The sequence below is a fragment of the Drosophila takahashii genome, chromosome 2L, assembly GCF_030179915.1.
Source record: "Drosophila takahashii strain IR98-3 E-12201 chromosome 2L, DtakHiC1v2, whole genome shotgun sequence".
NCBI classification, from domain to species: domain Eukaryota; kingdom Metazoa; phylum Arthropoda; class Insecta; order Diptera; family Drosophilidae; genus Drosophila; species Drosophila takahashii.
In genome coordinates this window covers 22,450,416-22,470,952 of record NC_091678.1, presented here as the reverse complement: position 1 = coordinate 22,470,952, position 20,537 = coordinate 22,450,416, and the positions used below count along the sequence as shown (strand labels likewise).

Below are 20,537 nucleotides of genomic sequence, written 5' to 3'. Positions count from 1 at the left end.
GTAGATCATTACATAATTAAATTTTATTTAAAATCCATTTATATTAAGTAAATATATCACCCATTGGTAAAAACAGAAAAATATAGGCACATTTACTTTTGTCCTTTTTTTTGTCCCTTTCTTAAATTTTTTGTCCTTTTTTTCCCTGTTTTTTGTGGCTTATCTGTCCTGTTTTTCAAGCTGAGTGATGGCAGCACTGATGTAATTTATTTGCAAATCTACCAGGGTCGCGGGCAGCGGCAGTGCAGCTAGAAAACAAATGAAATAGTTTTAAGTGGAAATTATAAATTGAGATGCAATGTCACACATAAATAAAATAAGACATTTAAGGATGATTGATTGTCTTAAAAATTTATATCATAGGTATATGTTAATGGCTTGGGATTATACTTTGACAATTACTATTACCATTTGTTATAAAATTCATTAAATTTATTTATTAAAACATTATGTTATTTATTTTTCCTTGTGTATACAATTTGAAATTGCATTCGGGTAGTTTGTTCCTAGAAGGTTTTATTGAAATTTGATTTGTAAATCAAAATGCAAGTATGAAGAGAGAACGAGAATTAAAATAAATTGCTGTGCTTAGAATGTTGCCATGGAAATCCCAGCCATTAAAAGTATACCCCTTTTTCGGGTCAAAAAATTTGAAAACTGCTACCACGACCAACTTTCTTCAACTTTTCTTGCCAAACCCTTTCAATTTGTACCCCAACACACATCTAAATTATAACACCATTTGGGTAATTACACTTTTTGAGTGTTTTAGCTTCGCCGAAACGTGAAACGGATATTACCAACTTCGGTGCACTCCCCCTGCGGAAGTGTTTTCGGCGACAAAACAAATTAAAACTCCATAAAAGTGGATACATATTTTATACTGTTGCTGCTGGTGTTGGCTCGGTTGTTATTGTTATTATGCTCGTTATTTGAACAAATGTTTTTGCAATATAAAGCCTGGCAGGGGGACATTGTGTGTGCGTTCTAATAACGCCTGGCAAAAAGTAAATGTAGCAGCTAAAATGAAATCTAATAAAATAACGACAACACCAGCCACTAATAATGCCAAAATCGGTGGATAAAGGGAAACCGGTGCCAGAATGGGCAAACAAGTGTTAAAATGTTTTCAAATTAGTTTTCGTCTGTGGAACGCAGGACAACCATGGCACCAGGAGCTAAAACGCAACTGTGGCCCATTTTGCGCAAAATCCTTTTTGGATGCAAAGCTCGTTCTCTCTGCCTCTATCTTCCTTCTTGTCTATTTCGGTAGCAGAGAACTAATTAAATTCGTTATTAATTTATTGCCATATTTTCCACAGTTGTTGCCCGACTGTCGTTAACCCATTGCTCGTGTGAGTTGACTTTAAAAATAGAAAATAATGTGGCTTGGGAAACAATTTTAGAATAATAAAATGTATAATCCTGTTGGAATTGGACTATAATAATTTATACTTTATTTTTATAAAAAAATATATGATTTCATATCTCCATTTTCATGAGGGGAGTAACTCTAAAAGGTTTTTGATCTTTAAAAAGTACATTTAAATTTAGTATTTTTTGTTGTTGCTGTAAAACATTTACTACAAAAAAAAATTTATATTTCTCACAGTAACTTTTCATGGCAAGAAAAATTGCCAACATTTATGTTAAATATGAAGAGCAAACATTCTCCCGCAAAAGTTAAACAACAATTGTTCAAATAATTTAAATTCAGAAATTCTGGGTGAAATTAAGTTCTCTAAAGGCCTGTCGAAATCCTTCACCTGCAATACTAAAATACTAATTAGAAGTTCAACATTGCTATTTTTAATTACCTGAAGTTTTGGTTCATCCTTCTTAGCTTGTTTTCGGTAGGAGAATCAAGCCGAAAATACATTTTTGGCAAACTGGGAAGCCACCGCAACACCGAATCCAAGCGCGAAAGTGGTTATCTTTGAAAACAATAAAGTACAAGCGGAGCAGTTGAACAAACTGTAAGTAATCATTTGGCCAGACGGGGGATTCACCGAGTAGTTCGGTTGTTGGGTGGATAGGACGGAGTTGAGGAACCGCAACTTAGCATTCACCTGCTGCATTTATTTCCGTTTCCGTTGCGCGGTAACTGCTTCTTATTGATTTCTGCTGCGGCTGCGGCGGCTGCTGCTGCCTTTTCCCTCTGAAAACGCTACTGCCACTTTCTGCAGCACATGTTGTGCGAATTGAAATAGTTATGACAGGCCACGTGGCGTATGCGCAACGAGCGACGCAAAAATTACCATATAAATGGATTACAGAAGGTGGGATGCAGGGGGGATGGAAATAGAGTGCGGCAGATACTGGCAGGAGAAAAAACGAAAAATCACCGAGCAAACGCCGCAAACGTTTTTCCAATTTGCCAAACGGAAATCATTTTCTTATTAAAGTTGCAGCCATCCTGCAGCCGACGCGAAGGAGCGGCCTCAGCGCCCAATAATCACCATCGCCATCATCATCATCGACAGTTTTGTGGCTGATTAGCTTCGAGACTCTTTGCCACATTAGCGCCACTTTTACTGTCAACTCAAAAGGAATTATGACCCTGGCAGCCGGAACCGGCAAGTTTTCCCAGCGAGCTGCGGAAATTGCACACTAAACGACAAGCCAAGTATTTATGATTATGCCTTTTGCTCAAAGGATTGGAAAAAGGCGAACGGGAAGTTTCTTTTCTGGCAGAGACAGGATTATGAAATATTAGTTGATCGGAAAAGGCTCTTGGGTCAGCTATAAATTTAAATGACTTTTTAATGTATGCAATACAAATCAACATGCGGGCGAAATGGGAGAGTAATAACTGATTAATTTTAATTATGTATGCTATTCAAACTTAATTTAACTTTGACATACATAAAATACTAAGCAAATAAAATAAAATGTAAATAAAATGTTCGCATATACATTTATTACAAATTTTCGATTGTTATAATTTTGTATTGTATTTACTTAATTATTTCTATTGATACATTGTTTTTACCGTAAACCTTTTCTAGGGGAAAGGCCAGAAATATTTCCCGAATCTAGATCATGATTTCCTCTCGGATTGCATTAAAGCCACTTGGAATAAAATTTCTTTCAATTAAATGTAGTTAAATAAGCAAACACATACATTAAGGCCGGCACGTACTCTTAATGACTTGGCCAAGTGCAGTTGTAGCAGCAGCACATATTGAACTAAAACAGCAACAACAAAGCCGGTTCGGCGGGGAAAAAAAAGGGAAATGGCGGGGAAAAGGCGGCCACTTGTTCGAAAGTGCAGTATAAATTCCGACTGCAAATGTTGCCGAGTGCGGACGCCACTGACCTGACCCGTTTCACACGCCAAATTGCTTCGCTGCACACACACAGAGTGCAGAGGGGGCAGGGGTTCTGGGAAAATAGGTAGAGATTGTGGGCGGGAAATGGTAAAAGGGGGGCCTGGCTGCGCCCATGGGTCAGTTGGCCGCTTACGACGCGCTCACAAACTCATTTTTCAACATTAAAAGCACATGGATTTCATGGCGCATATCCTTTCCACCTTTGCAGCCATTGTGACATTGTGTGCGGCTGACTTCCGCATCTTTTTGGCAGCCAACTTCTCCATGCACAATTAAATCTCTTCGCAATTATTATTTCTCTGTTGTATTCCCATTGTGCGTCCACTCTCTGGAAATCCCCTTCCTTCTGTTAATGAAATTTACGTGATTTTTATTGAGTGCAAAGTGCAAGGTGGTTGTGACAAAAATACAAAGAATATATTCCTATAGGTAAACCATATATCAGGAGCTCACCTTTTCCGTCCTCTTCGAAGCGCGCAAATGTCACGTGTTTCCTGTCACAGTTGCGTGGGTGAATCGCATCCAACATCGGCAGGTGACAAGCGCCTCAACGGACAGGTAAATATTTGCTCCGAAATGAGTTTACGACATTTGCTTGAAAAGGAGAAAGGGCTTCAGAAAAAGTATGGTATAGAATAGCACTTTAATTACAAAGTGAGGTGTCTTTTGAGTTCAGAAAAAATGGTAAATTATTTAATTAAGTGGTGATTCATTTTTTGAAAATTTAAAAAATAAGGAAATAAGCTATACAATTTTTAAATGTATTTTAAATAACATAAAAATATTTTATTTAGTCAAAATGTTCTACGCGTGTTTTTTTTTACTTATTAATGAAAGGAATATTTATGTGCCATTCATTTTCGATAATGATATTATACATATGAATCTCCCCTTCTTGGCGATGAAATACCAAGATCAATTAAGAAAAATAATCACTTTCATGCCTTACTTTCTTTTTAACTACGAACATTAATCCTTTAACTCTTCCTTTCTGCCGTTTTTCTTCCAACACATCACCGACTTCAGTTGATTCGTAATATTTTTCGCTTCTTATGCTAATGAGAAAACTGCCTTTTTAAATTACGCAACATAAAGAAAACAGGAACTGTACTTATACATATATGGGCGTATAATTTAAGAGGGGAGAAAATTCAGACAGCCATAAACTTTTGTTGCTGCAATCCATTTACCGGCCCGGTTTCCATACAGCCCAGATATATGACTGCTGGGCAGTTATGGGGCTACTCAGACCAAGTCCCTTTGCCCACGGCTACTTTATGGAAATTAATCAGCGCAATTATGACTCGGCAGTAATGCAATTTGCGAAATGAGAAACGATACAGTGGCGCAGAAAACCAGAGAAAAAAGGGTTAAGGCAGAAAACCAATGAATTCGAAAGATATTGCAAAAGGTGCGGGTATAAGGTCTTAAATTTTAATGCAAAATATGAAAAGCTTTTATCGTATGTACGGCGACAATCGATAGCTAAGGGGAAATATTAATTTGGCTTTTTACGTCCTACCTTTGAGGGGATACTTGGCGTATCCTTTCATCACTGCGTCCATTTAGCATAAATACGCAATGACAACTCACGCACACAGAAATTTCAATGAAATTGGCTTCCCTTTGCGAGTGTTTTTTTTTTTGCTCGAGAAAAACCGATTTTTCACGTACGTGCACTAAGAAAAACTTAGATTTAGTGGATTTTATTTTCATTAAATATATTTCAAATTTTTAAATGCATTTTTGGCTGACAAAATGCATATATCCTTTCTTAAATTATGTTGAAGTCTTTTAAAATTTAAAATTTAATTTTTATTAAATGAAAAATAATTTGTTCGTATTTCATTTTTAAAATGCAATTTTATTTATATTTTGGGATAATTTTTAAGCAGTTCTTACTTTTTACGACGGATAATATATGGTCCTTAGTGAATGCAGAATACTCCAACTGAAGCCTGTAGTTAAAGGTAATTTGGATTAACTTTCAAAATACTTTTTTTTTGTTGCATGGGCGCGTTTCTCTGGCCGAAAAGTTGAGGCATTTATTATGTCCTTTCAGCGGTTCGGACCACGTCAAAAGCCCTGCCAAAGAGTTTATCAGCAAGAAGTGTAACGCAGTGGGTTTCCTTCCTCGCCGACCCTATTTTTTCGTTTTTCAGCAGTTTCCCACGCTTTCCACCTCGTTTTCCCTTGTTCTACCTCTTCCGTTGCCCATTGATATAACGATTGCAGTTGGTAGTGCCGCTGCCGTTGCAGATGCAACCTCTGTTGTTGGTTCGGTTGTTCGTTGTTCGTTCTCGCCACCGGGCTCTACTGTACGAGCTTAAGGCTAACACAGACATATGCAACTGTCCCATGATCCAGAGCATTCAGGATACAGGACCCAGCACTGGCAGTCTTTCATTAAAATTTGTTCGCTGTTGGCTTTTATTAAATGTATATCCATCCACCCCTTGCGTCGGGGGGAAAATCTCTTCCGCAAATGGAAAGCAATCAGAAAATGTTACCGTTGTATGTGCACATACATTTAAATTACTCGAAAGAGTTGAGCGGCATTCTCGTCGCATGGGGACATTGTGCTGAAAATTACTCAAAGTGAAAAAGAAACGTGATCTCCAGTGCGGGGGCTTGTTTTTCTTAAGGTTCTTACTCTTATTTGTATCGCCGAATATCTTAATGGATTTCGATATTGACTGAGGTATTTAAGGCAATTTCCCTTCGCAACTGGAGCTTATGGGATTCATTAAAATCTGATTTTGGGTTTTCACTGAGTAGCTGCATTGTTAAATTGCATTATATAGACTCAGCGGTAAAGTGGATAAGGGCTCACTGAACAGACAATCTACTTAGAAATTAAATTAGTTTTGGTTGAAAACAGCGAAGCGAATTACGGAGATAAGCTGCATCAGCAAAGGTAATATAAAGTGGTTTAGTTTTATCTAAAAAAAAGATTAAGAAAATTATAATATGTATGTTTTTTAATATATAATTACTCTATTTACTTATCCAACCTTTTTAAAAAAAGCACATCTTAACTGCAAGCTATTTCGAATTCAAGCACACTTTTAAAAACCTCTATAAATGAATAGTATATGCATTTGGAAGAAAATCAGAAAATCGTATTTCCACACTACCAGCCAATTTTCAATTTGTAAAGTGCACCTTCGGTAGGCTTTAGATTAGTCTATGCCAACTGCAATGCAGCTATATAGGCTTAGTCGCTATTGAGCCATCACCTAATATATACTAATGAACTAATCCCTTGGCCAAAACACCAAATCCGATAACCGCTCAAGACACCGACACCCGGAGGCATTAAATGTTGACCCGGAGACCTGAGCGAACATTAATTTAAGTGAGTGGATGAGGATGTGTGGGATGTGTGACCCAAAAATCCAGAAACCAAAGATACCAATTAATTTCAGAAACGGCGGCTAACCGCCTGACATGCTGATCTCTGTCCTCTCGAAATGAATGAATCTCGACCAGAGCTTTGGTTTTTGTGCCTCCGATTCATCCGTTTTCTCTAATGCAATTAAAACAAGCTTAAACCCGCCTCAATTAGATGGAGGGTATGGGATAGCTGAACAGACGTGCTTGACGACAGTTTATGCAAATTTGCGAGGCAGAAGCAGGAACAATCAACATTTTTGGCGCCCCACTCAAGAGCTCAAGGCTGCCAGCGAGCCAAAGTATTTGCATATGGCCAAAAGGATATATCCCATTCGTGCCTCGACGGAATCCGAAGGCATTCCCACATTCATTAAGTAATTTGTAGCCACAAATTTAATATGTTTCTAAAGTGATCCGTGCTATTTATTTAATGCTTGTCAACCAGCGACCGTTGTCCCTTTTCCTTTTTTCCTTATTTCGTCCTAGGGCAACCCTTTTGACCTTTGATTGACTGACAAGTTGGCCTTAACGACCAGCCGCAAGCCCTGCGGAGGGGTAAACTGCGAGGACAATCAAATTGAGCCCGATTAGGATTTAAATTGCTCAAGTTTTCCAGGGGTTCATTTTAGAAGCTTTCTTTTTTTGGGGTATTTCAAGTATTTCCGTGATGTGCACGCGTGGGTTTAGTTGAACATGTTTTTATATGCCTTGTAGGTACACGAAGAAAAAAGTTACTCTTTTACGTTTTAGAAGAATTAAAGAATAACCGAAAATTACAACTTCATTTTATGTATGTCAGATTGCAATATAAAATGTATAAAAACGAAAGTATTAGATCTTCAAACAAAATTCCGTCAGGCACGTTGTAAAGTTTTTCATTGTGTATACATATTGTTAAACATTTTTTGAAATCTATTCGTAGCCATCTGGCCTGGAGCTGTCATCTCTCGCTCTCACTTTCAGCATTTGCATGTGTTGATTTTCGCCTTTGGGCCAAAACATGATACGCTCCTTTCATTTATCCCCTTGTTATTTTCATTTTTCTGGTTTTTTCCAAAGATTTTCCGGTGTGACAGGGGATTTGTACGAGCTCGCTGGCTCGCTGCTCCTTCCGCCGTTCGACTTTGTTGTCTTGGAGCGTTTCATTTCATTTGCGAGCGACAAATTGTGCGTGTTGACTGTAGGAAATGAATGTCATCTATGTGACATGTTGGCAAAATATTGAAATATGTGGGCGGCAGAAAACAAAGCCGGAATCTGGGCCCCGGTCGCACATATGTGGATGACATGTGCTTATCTAGTGCGCATATTTACTGCATGCTTTCGGGCGCAAAATCGCATTTGAAAATGCCTTGATTTCGTATTCCGCTTTGAAGCGCAAATGCGATAAGTATCATTCGCAATTGAGTGAGATTAAATCAGTGGCCAAACATCCGCAAATTTGTTTCACGTGTCTCTCGATTTTTCCACTTTAAAACCCGTCCATCCTTCGCTTATAAAATTCCATTCAAAGTTGGCCCGGAGCAATTTCATAAACTGCAGCACTTAACTAAAAAATGCATATTGGCTGGTTCTGCTGGTTCGCTTTAGTCGGCAGCCAAAATCGAGAAATGTTAGCCTTTAACAGCCGGCCGTAAAAGAATACCCACACACGAATCGGGATTCGAAGCCCAAAAGCGGAAGCTGAAATCGAAACATCAGCCGGCTAATCAAACTGCTGGCCCACTTCAAAATCAATACAAAGTCCACAGAAAAATGTGTATGAAATATGTGAAGATGAGTTTAATTTTTGTGAGTGATTTTGTGAGTGATATAAATACATTAAATAATTTTCCAGCAACAACAAAACAAGTTTACGAACGACAAGCTGTATTTTTAAGTTTTGACCTTCCGCTATCACTGTGTTTTTTCCCCCAGTGTTGTACACAAAGGTCATAACTAGAATTTTTACTGCAAATGAGCAAGAGCAACAAGCCCTGGCGTAAGAAAGTAAAAAATCCGAAACGAAAAGGCAAGTTGAGCAACAAGCGAAACTTATTAGATGAGATAAACGAGCGGCTCTTGTCAGCGCCAAATTCATAAATTTCGCAGTCCAAAAACAAAGCCAATAAATACCAGTGGGGTGGGATGTGAAAACAAACAAAAGCGAAAGCTTGACAATGAAATCGGACGGGGAGAGTGAAGGCGAAATGGGAGAAAGCAAGGGTTGGCCAATAAATCGACAGCTGCACAGAGACGGCTAAACAAATTGTTTAGCTAAAAATAGTCCGCACAAATTGTGGCTTATAAATTGCGCTTGAAGTGAATGTTTGCATATACGTATATATTTTGCTCAGCCCGCACCACTTGGCGTATGCGCAATTTGTTTTGGCGCCTTAAACAATTGTTGGAACGTGCCAAGAGCCGGCGAAAAGGGCAAGACAAATGTTCAACAGGGAGCAATAATATTGGAAATTTGATGCCTCACTGGAAAATGTAAGGGAAAAACTCCAACTGCCTGCCGTCTTTCACCCCACTATACATATTTGCCTTTGTGGCAAAGCGAAGATTTCATTCCCATCTTTTGACTAGAAAAAAAAGGAAATTGTAGTCGGGGCCAAAAGCGAAAGCCAAATCCGTTTACAAATCTTCTGCATTTCTTTGTAAAACCTGTGAACGAATGTATACGTTCTTTTCTCGGGGCAATAGTGTTTCCCTGTGTTGTGTGCTTTGTATGTTTATAGTTACTGCTGCTTATATTTGCTGATAGCGATAGTGTGACTGCAGACAAAGGCCACACACCCGGCCCAATAGGGATATAATAGGATTCTGGGAGTTTCCGCCCGCGGCTTCGAGCTTGTCTGACTCAACATTGACATTGGCATAATATTGGTTTCATTTGATGCAATGCAATATGTAATATACAAATAAACAAATAGCAATGTGCTCGAGAACTACCTGCAAGTGGAATGGCCATTGTAATACCAAGATAACAACGGATTACTGTCTGGGAGGTACAAACATTTACAGTGCATGTATGAGAATTGAATATATCGATCAGAAGCTTACTAAACGCTTTAAGTCAATGAAAATGTAAAGAATATTCCAAATCTCAAACTCAATATCTCAACTCAAGAAAAATTTAAAAAGTATTTCCAATCTAAAAACTGTAAATTTCGCATTAGGTAAAATAATTTAAAAAGATAACTTTGTGTTGTTAAAGACTCCCTCCATTTCACTTCAATAAAAATACGGTTTTTCCATTTTTGTTTTCCATATAACGTTACAGATTCTTTATTTATTTTTTATTCTTTCTTTTTGTTTGCTTTCCACTTTTCTTTTTGTGTGTTTTCTTGCTTTTATAATAATTTCTCGTTTAATATAATTGCAGTTGTTGTTGTCTATGAGTAAATGTGTGTATATGTCAATGTGTTTGTGTGTATGTTCGTGTATAGGTTTCCTTAACTAAATCCCCCTCAAGTGGCGCGATTAGCTTACAAGTTTTTCACGCCTTTCCTCTGTCGCTTACTCAATTAGCATTTTTATCGTTTTCGATACTGACACAATTGATTTGTTAGTTTTTCCAGCAGTTTGCCTTGCCTTTGTTTTATCATTATTACTGGTAATTTATTCATAATTTCATTTTTTAATACTAGTTTCCGTTTTCTCTTTTTCTGTTTGCTGTATATTAAAGTGATTTTACATAATAATGTACTTATATGCAAATTTATCTAAAACTGCATTCAAATCGTTTTTTTGTTTTTCGGCTTCGCATTTATGTTCGTGTTAGTGTGTGTGTATCTGTTTTCCATTTTATTAGACATAATGGGTTTTACGTTTTTATAGAGGAGATTTGGTTTTTTCTGCCGCTTCATTTTTTTGGGTTGGTAAAAAATGCATACATTATAAATACATAGTTATCAAATAGTATGATTCTTGCATCGCATGTATGGTTCTGTCTTTCTGTCAGTCTGTCAGTATGTGTGTGGTTGTGTCCTTTTGGTGTAAATGTATTTCGCATTATATATGTATGTGTCCGTGCATTATTCAATAAATAGTATATGCCTCTAACTTACATTACAAAATATATAACAAATGCTTGTAAATGAGTATGTAATCCACTTGCCATTCTACTAATTGGGTTTTTATTCAGTGTGTTTTTCAGCTGTTATCATAAATATAAAATATCGCTTCGGTTCTTTTGTTTGCTGTTTATCTGACTGTCTTTCAATTTAAAATGTTTGCCTTGTTGAAAGTGTGTTTTGCGGGTGTCTTGTTTGGGTGTTCCTTTTTTATATTTTTTTCGTTTCCGTTGGCTGTTCGACCTATACATATATAAATGCAAAATTTATTCAAAGTCAGATGCGTCACGAAGAAGGCCAAATGATAAGTTTAGTGCGTGAAAGAAGAGCGAAAGCCAAAAATGAACGGTTCGTTGAATTAACCTTACTAGTCTTTGCGAAACTAAACCATAATTTTGGCAGTGTTCTGTGTGTCTCTCGATTTGCGGACTTGCTGTACAGTACCGCACTGTAGCTACGCAGGCAAATCATGCAAAATGGCTTCGGTTATTCGTAAATGGCTACTTCGAGTCAAGGTTCGATTTAACAATTAATGTGCTTTAAAATTTCTATGAATTTTCTCAAACAAGTACAGCAGAGAAGTTTATTATTATTTATTTCGCTGTATGGTTTAACAATTACGTTAAAATCTTTGCACTTTTCAATAGTCAACTTTTGTTGCAGTTTTGTTAGATTTTTCTCCATTTCCTTTTGTTATATGTATGTATATGGTAAGTGTTTCTTAAGTACTGTTCAATAACTTTTCTCTTGTGGTAATAGGAATATCTCGAATACCGAAAATTCTAAGTGGCTGTGGGGCTGTATTGTATCTGCCTAAAGGAAAATTATGCAAAACTAAGGAACTGAAAATTAAAATTTCAATAGGATCATTTTTGTGGCCGTGGAGCCTGGAAAACTCTATGATTTAGATAGATTTCATATATATATTTTTATAATATGCATGTACTTACGGTTCTCTACAATCTGTAATCGGTAAACTGTTGATCTGATTTTGCTTTTCTGGCTGACAGTTTGAAATGAAAACGAAAACGTGAATTCAACTTACAAATTCAACTTTTATTACGTGTGGGTCTATGCAATAAGAAATAAAAATGAATCAAAATGTTCGTCTGATATCTATCGATAAAAGCTTCGTTGAACAAATTGGGAAAATAAAATGAATCTGCAGAAACGTTTGCTTTGTCGTGTGGAAAAAGTTTGTTTTTAAATGCAGTTGGTTTTGGGTGTTTATTTTTTGAAAGTTTTTATTTATATGAAAGTTTTTATTTTTTTAATTTGAATGCGTTTTTCCACTCTAGTTGAAATGACTTAATAAGATTTTAGGTTTTGCTACCAATTTATTTTGGTTTAATATTGTTGTTGTGTCTGTGTGTGTTTTTTTGTATACGTGCTAAAACTAATAATATATACAATGTAAAATACTTTTCCATGCTTTCATCATTAATATATATCATTTTCTTTCTTTTTAAGTATTCAATTTAATTATATCAATTGCGCTAAGTTCATCTAAAGGTAATTTTTTCTTTTTCTTTACTTTTACTCTTTATTTTACTTTACTTTGCCAGCATTTTTTCGGCTAGATACACTTTGTATGGAGATTTTAGCAGAATTGTTTTTGCTTTTAGAATAATTTTTAGGAGTACTTTCTTTCTGAACTTTCTGTCCAGGATTTTCCCGATTTGGTTTTTCTTTATATTGAATGATACACAATGCGACATCTTGCGAAACGCCCTTCGATTTGCAGTTAAAATTTTTCGTAAGGTTTATATGATAATATATATATGTTTCGTGTTTTAATGTATGTATATACTTGTTATGATGGAACGAAAACAGTCTTTGGGTATTCCTTTATATAAGTTTTAATTCTGTTTAATTGTAATCCTTAAAAAGTAATGCAAAATAAAAATGTTTAACTTAAACTATCGATAAATTAAAGGCTTTGAGAATTTGTTCTGGCTTAACCGCTAAATGACTCTCACGAACGTCACAAACTTATAAACAGAAAATGCTTAAAATAATAATTACAACTTAAAATAGTATGCACAACAAATCTGTTCGAGAATTAAAGTTATAAATTCATAAGCGCTCCTAAACTAAACTTTGGTATGCTCTCTTCTACACCTTACAATTCTCATTTCCTCGTTTTTTTTTAATTCGTTCTTACCTTGCCCCGCAAAAAATGCTGGAAAAAGTGCAACCGTAATTTTCGGTTCGGGTTGTCCTAATAACTTAATCTCATTATCGTAATTGTTTAAATTTAAATGCTGATGAAATATTTTTACAAATGTCATTTTAAGTGTCATATAATATGTGTTTGATTTTTCATTCACTTCCATATTCATTTCCCTTCCCCGTGTTTAGTTTTCTAGTTCTTAGTTTCCATTTACGTAGAGAGTTTTGCCAACTTCAGCATTGAGATGCTTCTTTGGTTGCGCTTTCTTTGTGTGTGAGTTTCCCTCGTGAGTGGGGTTTTCATTTCGTTTTAAATGCAACTTTGTATCTACTAACAGTTTTAGTTTGTTCATCTAGGTATCCGCATCGGATTTGGATTCGGTCTCTCCCTTCTCCCCACTCGATTCTTCGACTCTCCTTGCTTTCTCATGCAGCTTACAATTCTAGTTCGGTATTGTGGGGATTGGGCGCCTCGGGTCCGTACATGTTGGCCAGCTTGTCGAAGCGTGGCCCCCAGGCCCCGAGGTAGTCATACTCCTGCTGCTCGTCATCAGTTCCTGCAATAAATAAGGAAATACACAAACGAAAATCCATTATTAATTTCAATATTCCATTTTCAATAATAATACAAATATATCTGTTCTGTTAATTCTAAAATTCTAAAAAGACTTCTTGTTAGTCGATGTTTTACATCAGTGTTGTCGAATGCAAAGTAAGAGACAAAAATACCATTTACGGTTTTATATTTTCTGCTAAATTTACACCCAATATTCAGCTGAATCTGAGACACGTTGACCTGGAAATGTCAGAAAAGATGATAAGTCAACAACGAATCGAGTGCTTTAGTTTTCGATTTCAATTGCACACTATGAATGCTTTTCTAGTTATTTTTAGCCTACATTTTGGGGCATCTCAGGCTTTTGGTTCAAGTTTCGTGACTAAACGGCTGTATATTGGGTGCAAGAACTATTCTTAAATTAGTACATCTATTTTTGAGGCCTACCTGAAGCCAACGAGCTGAGCGATCCAGCTGTGCTGCCGCCACCCTCGTACGCATAATTCCTCAAGTCATCGAAAGGCGGCGCATTGGGATCACCATCGGCGCGCTTTTTATGCTCCTCAATGAACATGCCCACATTGGGCTCCTGACCAGGCATTAAGGTCATAACGGGATCTAAAAATATGTATTAAATATATATATATGATATATCTTATAGGTAAAACCATAATTTAAACATTTTAATTTTTGAATGAAAGAAGGCAATTATTTTATTTATATGCCCTTTCAACTTGAGTGCCTTGCATCTGTACAAAGAAAATTCCTTGGAATACTTACACATAATTGGCATTTTCATGGGCGCCAGCTCAGGTGGCATTGGCCCTCCAATTGGTATTTGCAGGGGTGTGATATCAAAGGCGGTCATGTCATCCTCGCCGCCTCCCTCATCGTCGTAGTTGATTATATTCTCGCGCACATCATCATCGGGACCCGGATATTTGATATGCGCCTCACGGCGACGATTGTATACGACGAACACCAGGACGAGTACTGCGAATAGTTTAAAGCCAACAATATTAAAATGCAATTTCCCCTCAAAAATGGCCCACCTTCGGTATGCAACAACAACTTCTTGGGTTTACAAAGTGCATCATACTACGCTTAATTTAACATGCAGAACAATTTTAGTTGCACTTCTTTTGCCAGCGAGAGAGCGAATCCGAAAATATCTGCTCGCTATCAGCTTGCAGAAAAAATCTTAATTAAATTGTACACGCAAAACGGAGTACGGCAAAAATACGGAAAATAAAAAAGAAGAGGGAAAATGAAAATGGCAGAAATAAAAGGAAACCTACACAAATATTGCAAACATTGTCCCAGTTTTCTGGTCAACAGAAAATAACAGCAAATCAAGCAGCAGACGACTTGAATCCGCTGCTGTCTCTCTGTAGCATTTCTAATTTTGCCAGCGCGTTTTTCAGCATATTGCGAAACGCAGACAGCATCTGTTGCACGGGAAAACCTTGGGAAAACAAAAAGTTTTTGGCCATTCCGAGTCGTGGAAATTGCCACCACAACTTGAAGTTGACGTTAAGTAATTTGCTGCGGCTTCTTCGTCTGGGCAAAGTTTATCTTTTTCCTCTTTTTTTTGTATGCCTCATGCCAGCTGGCCAGCAAATAATTGCAATTATTGTGTTAGTCAAATACGCGTTCGCAATACAAAAATTTATATTCCCTACCAACAATGTTTAATTTGTACTTGGATTTATAGCGGCAACGCCCAGATTGATATGCAAAAATTTTCCGCTGACCATTCAATAAACTTTAATTTATGTAAGGACTTTTGTTGCGTTGTGTAATTTGCGGAAATGACTTTTGACATGTTTGCTTGCCGGGATCTGTCGTTTCCGGTCATTGCAGATGGACGATTGTAAGACTTAATTAATTTTATGGCTTTCGCGCGATGCCATCAATATTTAAGGGACATGTACACGTTTGATTAAACTTTTAATTGGCATAAGGAAATCAAGGGGAAATTAAAGAATTCCGAAATGTACTGGATAAGCTTAAACTAAATGAGAAATGAATTACTTAATACTTGATATAAAATTAAAATCAAAAGCATGCGTAAGAATTAGGTTCTCTTTTCAGTATATATTAAGTTTGCCCAATTTTTAGGATAGTCAAACCTTAAGTAAACTCAGCCACCGTTTGATGCCACACCTCTTCAGTGGGTCTGCGGTATATACTTACGCATCAGAGTGCCCAGGCAGAGCGCCAGGGCGACAATAAAATCTCGGGACGGCGTCAATACGCCGGAGGCCAATAACTCCAGTTCGCAGTGCATGCCAGTGAAGCCCATGGGGCAGTGGCACTCGTACTTCTTCGGAGGATGATGATCGCGACAGCGACCCCCGTTGCGGCACGGGAACAGTAGGCACTCGTTGTCGTTAACACAGGTGCTGCCGGAGCTTTTGTAGCCCGCCGGACAGCTGAAGGACGGACCCCGAAAAGTTACGTATACGAGTGGTTGGTTGATTGTTCGAGTGGATGTGGTATGTATGGGTGGTGTGTGTGTGGAGTGTTGAAAAAATAAAAGAAATTATTTAAAATTTGTTTCCATCATGCAGGAGTGTGGTGTGTGTGGATGTGTCTTGGGAAAAGTTTCTGCATATTGTTACACTGGGAAAAAGTGATGTTCTAAAATCAGGAATAAACTTCAAAAGTATTTACCGGAAGCTCGGAAAAATAGGTTTTTTTAAAATGACTTACTAATATGGTTTTAAAGATTAGGGGTTTTAAAATTGTGATATTAATATTGTATAAATTGTTGTAATAAAAAAATTGTATTTTATTTATTTTTTATGAAAATTATTCCTGATTGTAGGTCTAAATTTTCCCGCAGTGTTTGGTAGCTTCTCTGGGTTCGTTTGAATAGTTATGAGAATGGAATATTTTCCTTTGCTCTCTTTCGCTCTCATCCTCTTGGAGTGTGAAAAACCGTCAGAAAGTCTTTTTAAACGTTCGTTGCAACTTTACCATTTTTTCCTATTTTTTTGTTGTAGTTATTATTTTACGCTTTGTGAGTTTTTAGTTTCGTTTTCGGTCGAGTGACAAACTTTTTGCATTTGCATTGCGCATCGACTTGGCCACCCTAACACGCATTTTAAGTGCTGTTTTTACAATCTTTGTTTGCCTTTATGATTATTATGTAACAGTTTTTGTTTCCCTGCTTGGAATTGAATAAAGTTTTTCCACTAGCTGCATTCTTGGGCTAAGTTGGATTTCATTTTATTTTGTCTCACTTTTCGTTACTATTTTTTGCGTTCGCTCTTAAGTTTGTTTTGATTAGTTTTCGGCAACGCACTCACACTCGTTTTTTGAGAACCAGAGGGATGAAAACTTTGCAATGTCAGTTGACTTTGCGAATTGAGGTGTGAAATGGCCATGAGAGATTTATTTGACTCAAGATCTGAGTAATTGAGATGCATGGGATCTTTTTTTTTGAAAAATAAACTTAGTTATCTGGCTAGATAAATTGCCCAAGATGATGACAAATAGGGCTTGTAAAATTGTAAAATGAATACAGATTACAGTTGAAATATTCTGGAAGAACATTCTTGGGTTAAAGGATATATTTTCAAGAATTGTTTAAATATATTTTAGTTTCAAATAAAAACTTCTTTTTCTTCAACCGTCTGAGAAACTCCCAGAAGACAACCTCTCAATGAAGCTTGTATTATTTCCAAAAAAAATGTCTCTACATTTCAGCTGCCTTCTCTTTTCTCTCTCAGCTCTTAAAAAATTCATGGCTTTCGAGCAACTTTTTTTTTAGCAAATACAATTGAATACTTTTCAAATGCAGACTCGAGACACTTTTGATATATTGACGATTATTGGCAAATGCCATGACTTGACCATCGTGTCCTGCACAACGGGGAAGCAGAAAAAAGGAGCAAGCAACTGGAAACGGACGAGAATAGAGTAAACACCTCAAAGGCAGCCAGAAACTTTCACACTAAATCAGCGCCAGTTGAAAAGTTTTTCTTTCATTTTTGGCTGCTTTTCCTTGCCTTCGATTGCTCCCAAGTGCATAGTTTAAACCCATCAGAAGTGAGTAAGGTACTTGATAATTTTTGCGAAATTGTTCGTCTATAAAGTTTGCCATATTTTACGTCATTAAGTTCTAGTTGAAGCTGACTCGGGCCCGAAACAATTTCTGTACGCTCCACGAACCGTATTTACTTTTAAACGCTAACCAACGGTGGCATATAGATGGAGCTGAGCTCTGAGCCTGAAACTGGCATTTTTCTGGCTGTTTACACACATACCCGGCATTTAACGAAAAAGAAATGGAGATGAAAAAAGTAAATGCAAACGTACTAAATCCTCGCGAGGCATTGCCCGAAATGGGACTGGCAGCTTCTTAGTGCCACTTTTCCAACCTGCTCCTTTGAGCTGTCTGATCTTCCTGTCCTCCATCGTCTGTACTCTTCTGCTCCTTTTTATTTCCTAATATATATAGTAAGGTGGGCGGATTTAGTGCATCGTGATTTCTCGAAATGCCAAAGCTAACAACTGCAATTGCTCTTGCTCGGTTTAGGGTGGCTTGCCCTTGTCTCCTCATGGGCAACTTGTATCTTTGACTGCACATTTGTTAACTTACCTGAAGGGCATTTCAGGTCTTGTTCTTTCTCTCGCCTGAGTGCATTTTGAAATGGGTGATGGGGCGGAGAGTTGGCAAAAGTGTAGCTCAAAAAACTAAATGGATAGTGGGGTTCTGATTTAAATACCCGGCCAGAAGTCAACTTAAATATTCCACTACGCATGGGGTACATACCTTCATTTAGTTACATAAATTATTTACACACACAAACAGTTTGAATAATACTAGACATCGAGTGGAAGGCTGAACGAAAAATGTGCCAAAAACAAACATTCAAAACGGTATGGAGATGAAATCATAGTTTGATGAATATGGAAATGCCTTTTTGAATGGGTTAAATGTCACCGGGCATATTGAAAGCCATGTGCCAAATATATAAATTTTCATTAAAGGTAGATTCGGTGAGCCGTGATTTTGATGCCGAATGATTGGATTTATAAATGATAGAGAGAGAGATGATAAAATAAAAGCAAAGTGCATAAAGCCTTTGAAAATGTCGAATTGATGGTGAAATGAAATGGTATTTGCATGAATTTTATTGGATGATTGCGACCAGCTAATTAGGTTTGAATAACGTAACAACATAGACACTAAAACGCTAAGCATTCGCTAAAGCACTAATTGCTTGATTATACTAAAGGTGGTTGTTGTTGCATATTTCGAATATTTAATCATTTTTGGGGGCGACTCTTTGGTTGGATGCTCACTCAGTATGATCAAAAGGCAGACCAAAATCGCCGCTAGGGCGCCCATGCTGAGTTTTAAGGTCTGACCCTCCTGCACCAGTTCGCAATTCTCGCCCCAGAAACCATCGGGACATATGCAACGATATCGAAGTCGGGGCTCGAGATTAATGCAAGTCGCGCCGTTCATACAGGGCATGTCGAGGCACTCGTTGCGATCCATACAGCCCTTGGAATCGGGCGACATAATGCGTCCTTCGCCGCAACTATTTCATTTCGTATTTTAATTAACATTAGTTTAACATTAACTAGTTGGGTTCATGGGATAAGTGGCAATAAAAACTGGGCAACCGAAAATGTAAATATCGAATGGATGTTCCAATTGTGTGATGGATAAGTTAACATATTTAAGACAGGTCCAAGTTAAGTCAGATAATTATGCGGGGAGTTTAATGGGCAATCGGGTATACGGTAATATATTTTCTCATGTATTTCGATTTTTTAATAAGAGAAACTTGAATTAATTACGAAAAACTCAACTATTTGAAATATTTACACACAAGTGTCTGAAAGTATGCAACAATATATGATGACGATTGTTTTCACAGCATACTTTTAGTCACCTTAAAGAGTAATTTCAAACCCCTAGTAATTTCTGAAACACTTTCCAAGGGAATATTTATCTCAATTTAAGTCTTCCGCTACTTAGGTGATTGATTTTCCACTGACCAAAAGCGTAAAGTTAACAAAGTGTAAAGTGTAGTTGGTGTGTGTGAAACAAAGATAAGCGACGTAGTAGTACCTGTGCTAAGCTTGTTACCGCTGCTCTGTGTAATGAAACAAAAGCGTGAATATGTACAAAGACCACTACAAGCCGGACAAATGTTTTTTCTCCCGCATCTGGAATCTCCAATCTCGAATCGACTTTAACCCGAAGTCAAAGCGAAATCGGAAACGTAAGCCTAAGCCGATTGATTTGTCACGCAACGTTTAGTGCCAATCACTAACTGACTTTTGCGCCATGTGTGGAGAACGACGAGTGTGGTCGTGTTGAACTGAATCTCCGGCACAAGGTCCTTTGACGGACAGGTCCAATAAGCTGCTCCTCCTGCTCTGTACTCTGTATTCCGTTTTTATACCCTTGTTATTTGTACTATTTTTTTCTGTGCCTGCCTTTAATTGATTAAGCCTATCAAATGTTAGCTTTGCGCTTGCTTATCGAAAGCTGCCGATTTGTTTTCCTTTTGTTTCCTTTTAAAAGGTATTGGTTTGTGAATTTTCTGGGGTGTTTCCTATCGCCATTTTCGGCTTTTGCGTAATTTGAGGTTTTACCCTGCTTTTCATGGTATGTTTGTGAATGTACAGTCCGAGTAGTCAATTTATTTAAATGGTTTTAATTTTTCTTTTTGATTGATGAGAAACGAAAAGCAATGGGTGATTTCCTTAATGTGAATAAAATGAATAGGCGATGGAGAAACTTACGTGCACTCGTAGACATTCCACAGATCCACGCACTCAAAGGGATCGGGGCAGATCACATTCGAGCAGGGTTTATTGGAGGGACAGCCCTTCTCCAGATTCCTGGCCATTGTGGCCTGACCCCATTGGGTGCCGTTCATGGCCGGCGGCAGAGGAAGATGTTTGCCTTCAAGACTGTAGATGGAAAAACAAAAAATATATATTTAAATTAATAATTAGCAATAGTTAAATTTTTAAAACCAATATAAC

The 20,537-nt window shown here is 37.3% G+C and overlaps 1 protein-coding gene across 9 annotated transcripts in view; it reads right to left on the bottom strand.

Annotated features, from left to right (window-relative positions):
* Positions 1-12,106: 12,106 nt before the first annotated feature.
* The window catches only part of CadN (neural cadherin), a 115,710-nt gene continuing 107,279 nt past the window's right edge, over positions 12,107-20,537 (bottom strand). For 5 of the 9 annotated variants that reach the window (XM_070211759.1, XM_070211760.1, XM_070211764.1 and 2 more), the window contains exons 18-22: positions 20,292-20,462; positions 18,834-19,075; positions 14,298-14,510; positions 13,965-14,135; positions 12,107-13,518 (exon numbers count right to left, since the gene is read on the bottom strand). In XM_070211759.1, coding sequence (XP_070067860.1) covers positions 13,397-13,518; positions 13,965-14,135; positions 14,298-14,510; positions 18,834-19,075; positions 20,292-20,462 — 919 coding nt within the window. In that variant the 3' untranslated portion in view covers positions 12,107-13,396. Of the gene's footprint in view, positions 13,519-13,964; positions 14,136-14,297; positions 14,511-15,713; positions 15,953-18,833; positions 19,076-20,291; positions 20,463-20,537 lie in introns of all 9 variants that reach the window. The other 4 variants (XM_070211762.1, XM_070211766.1, XM_070211761.1 and 1 more) reach the window with 1 other exon arrangement.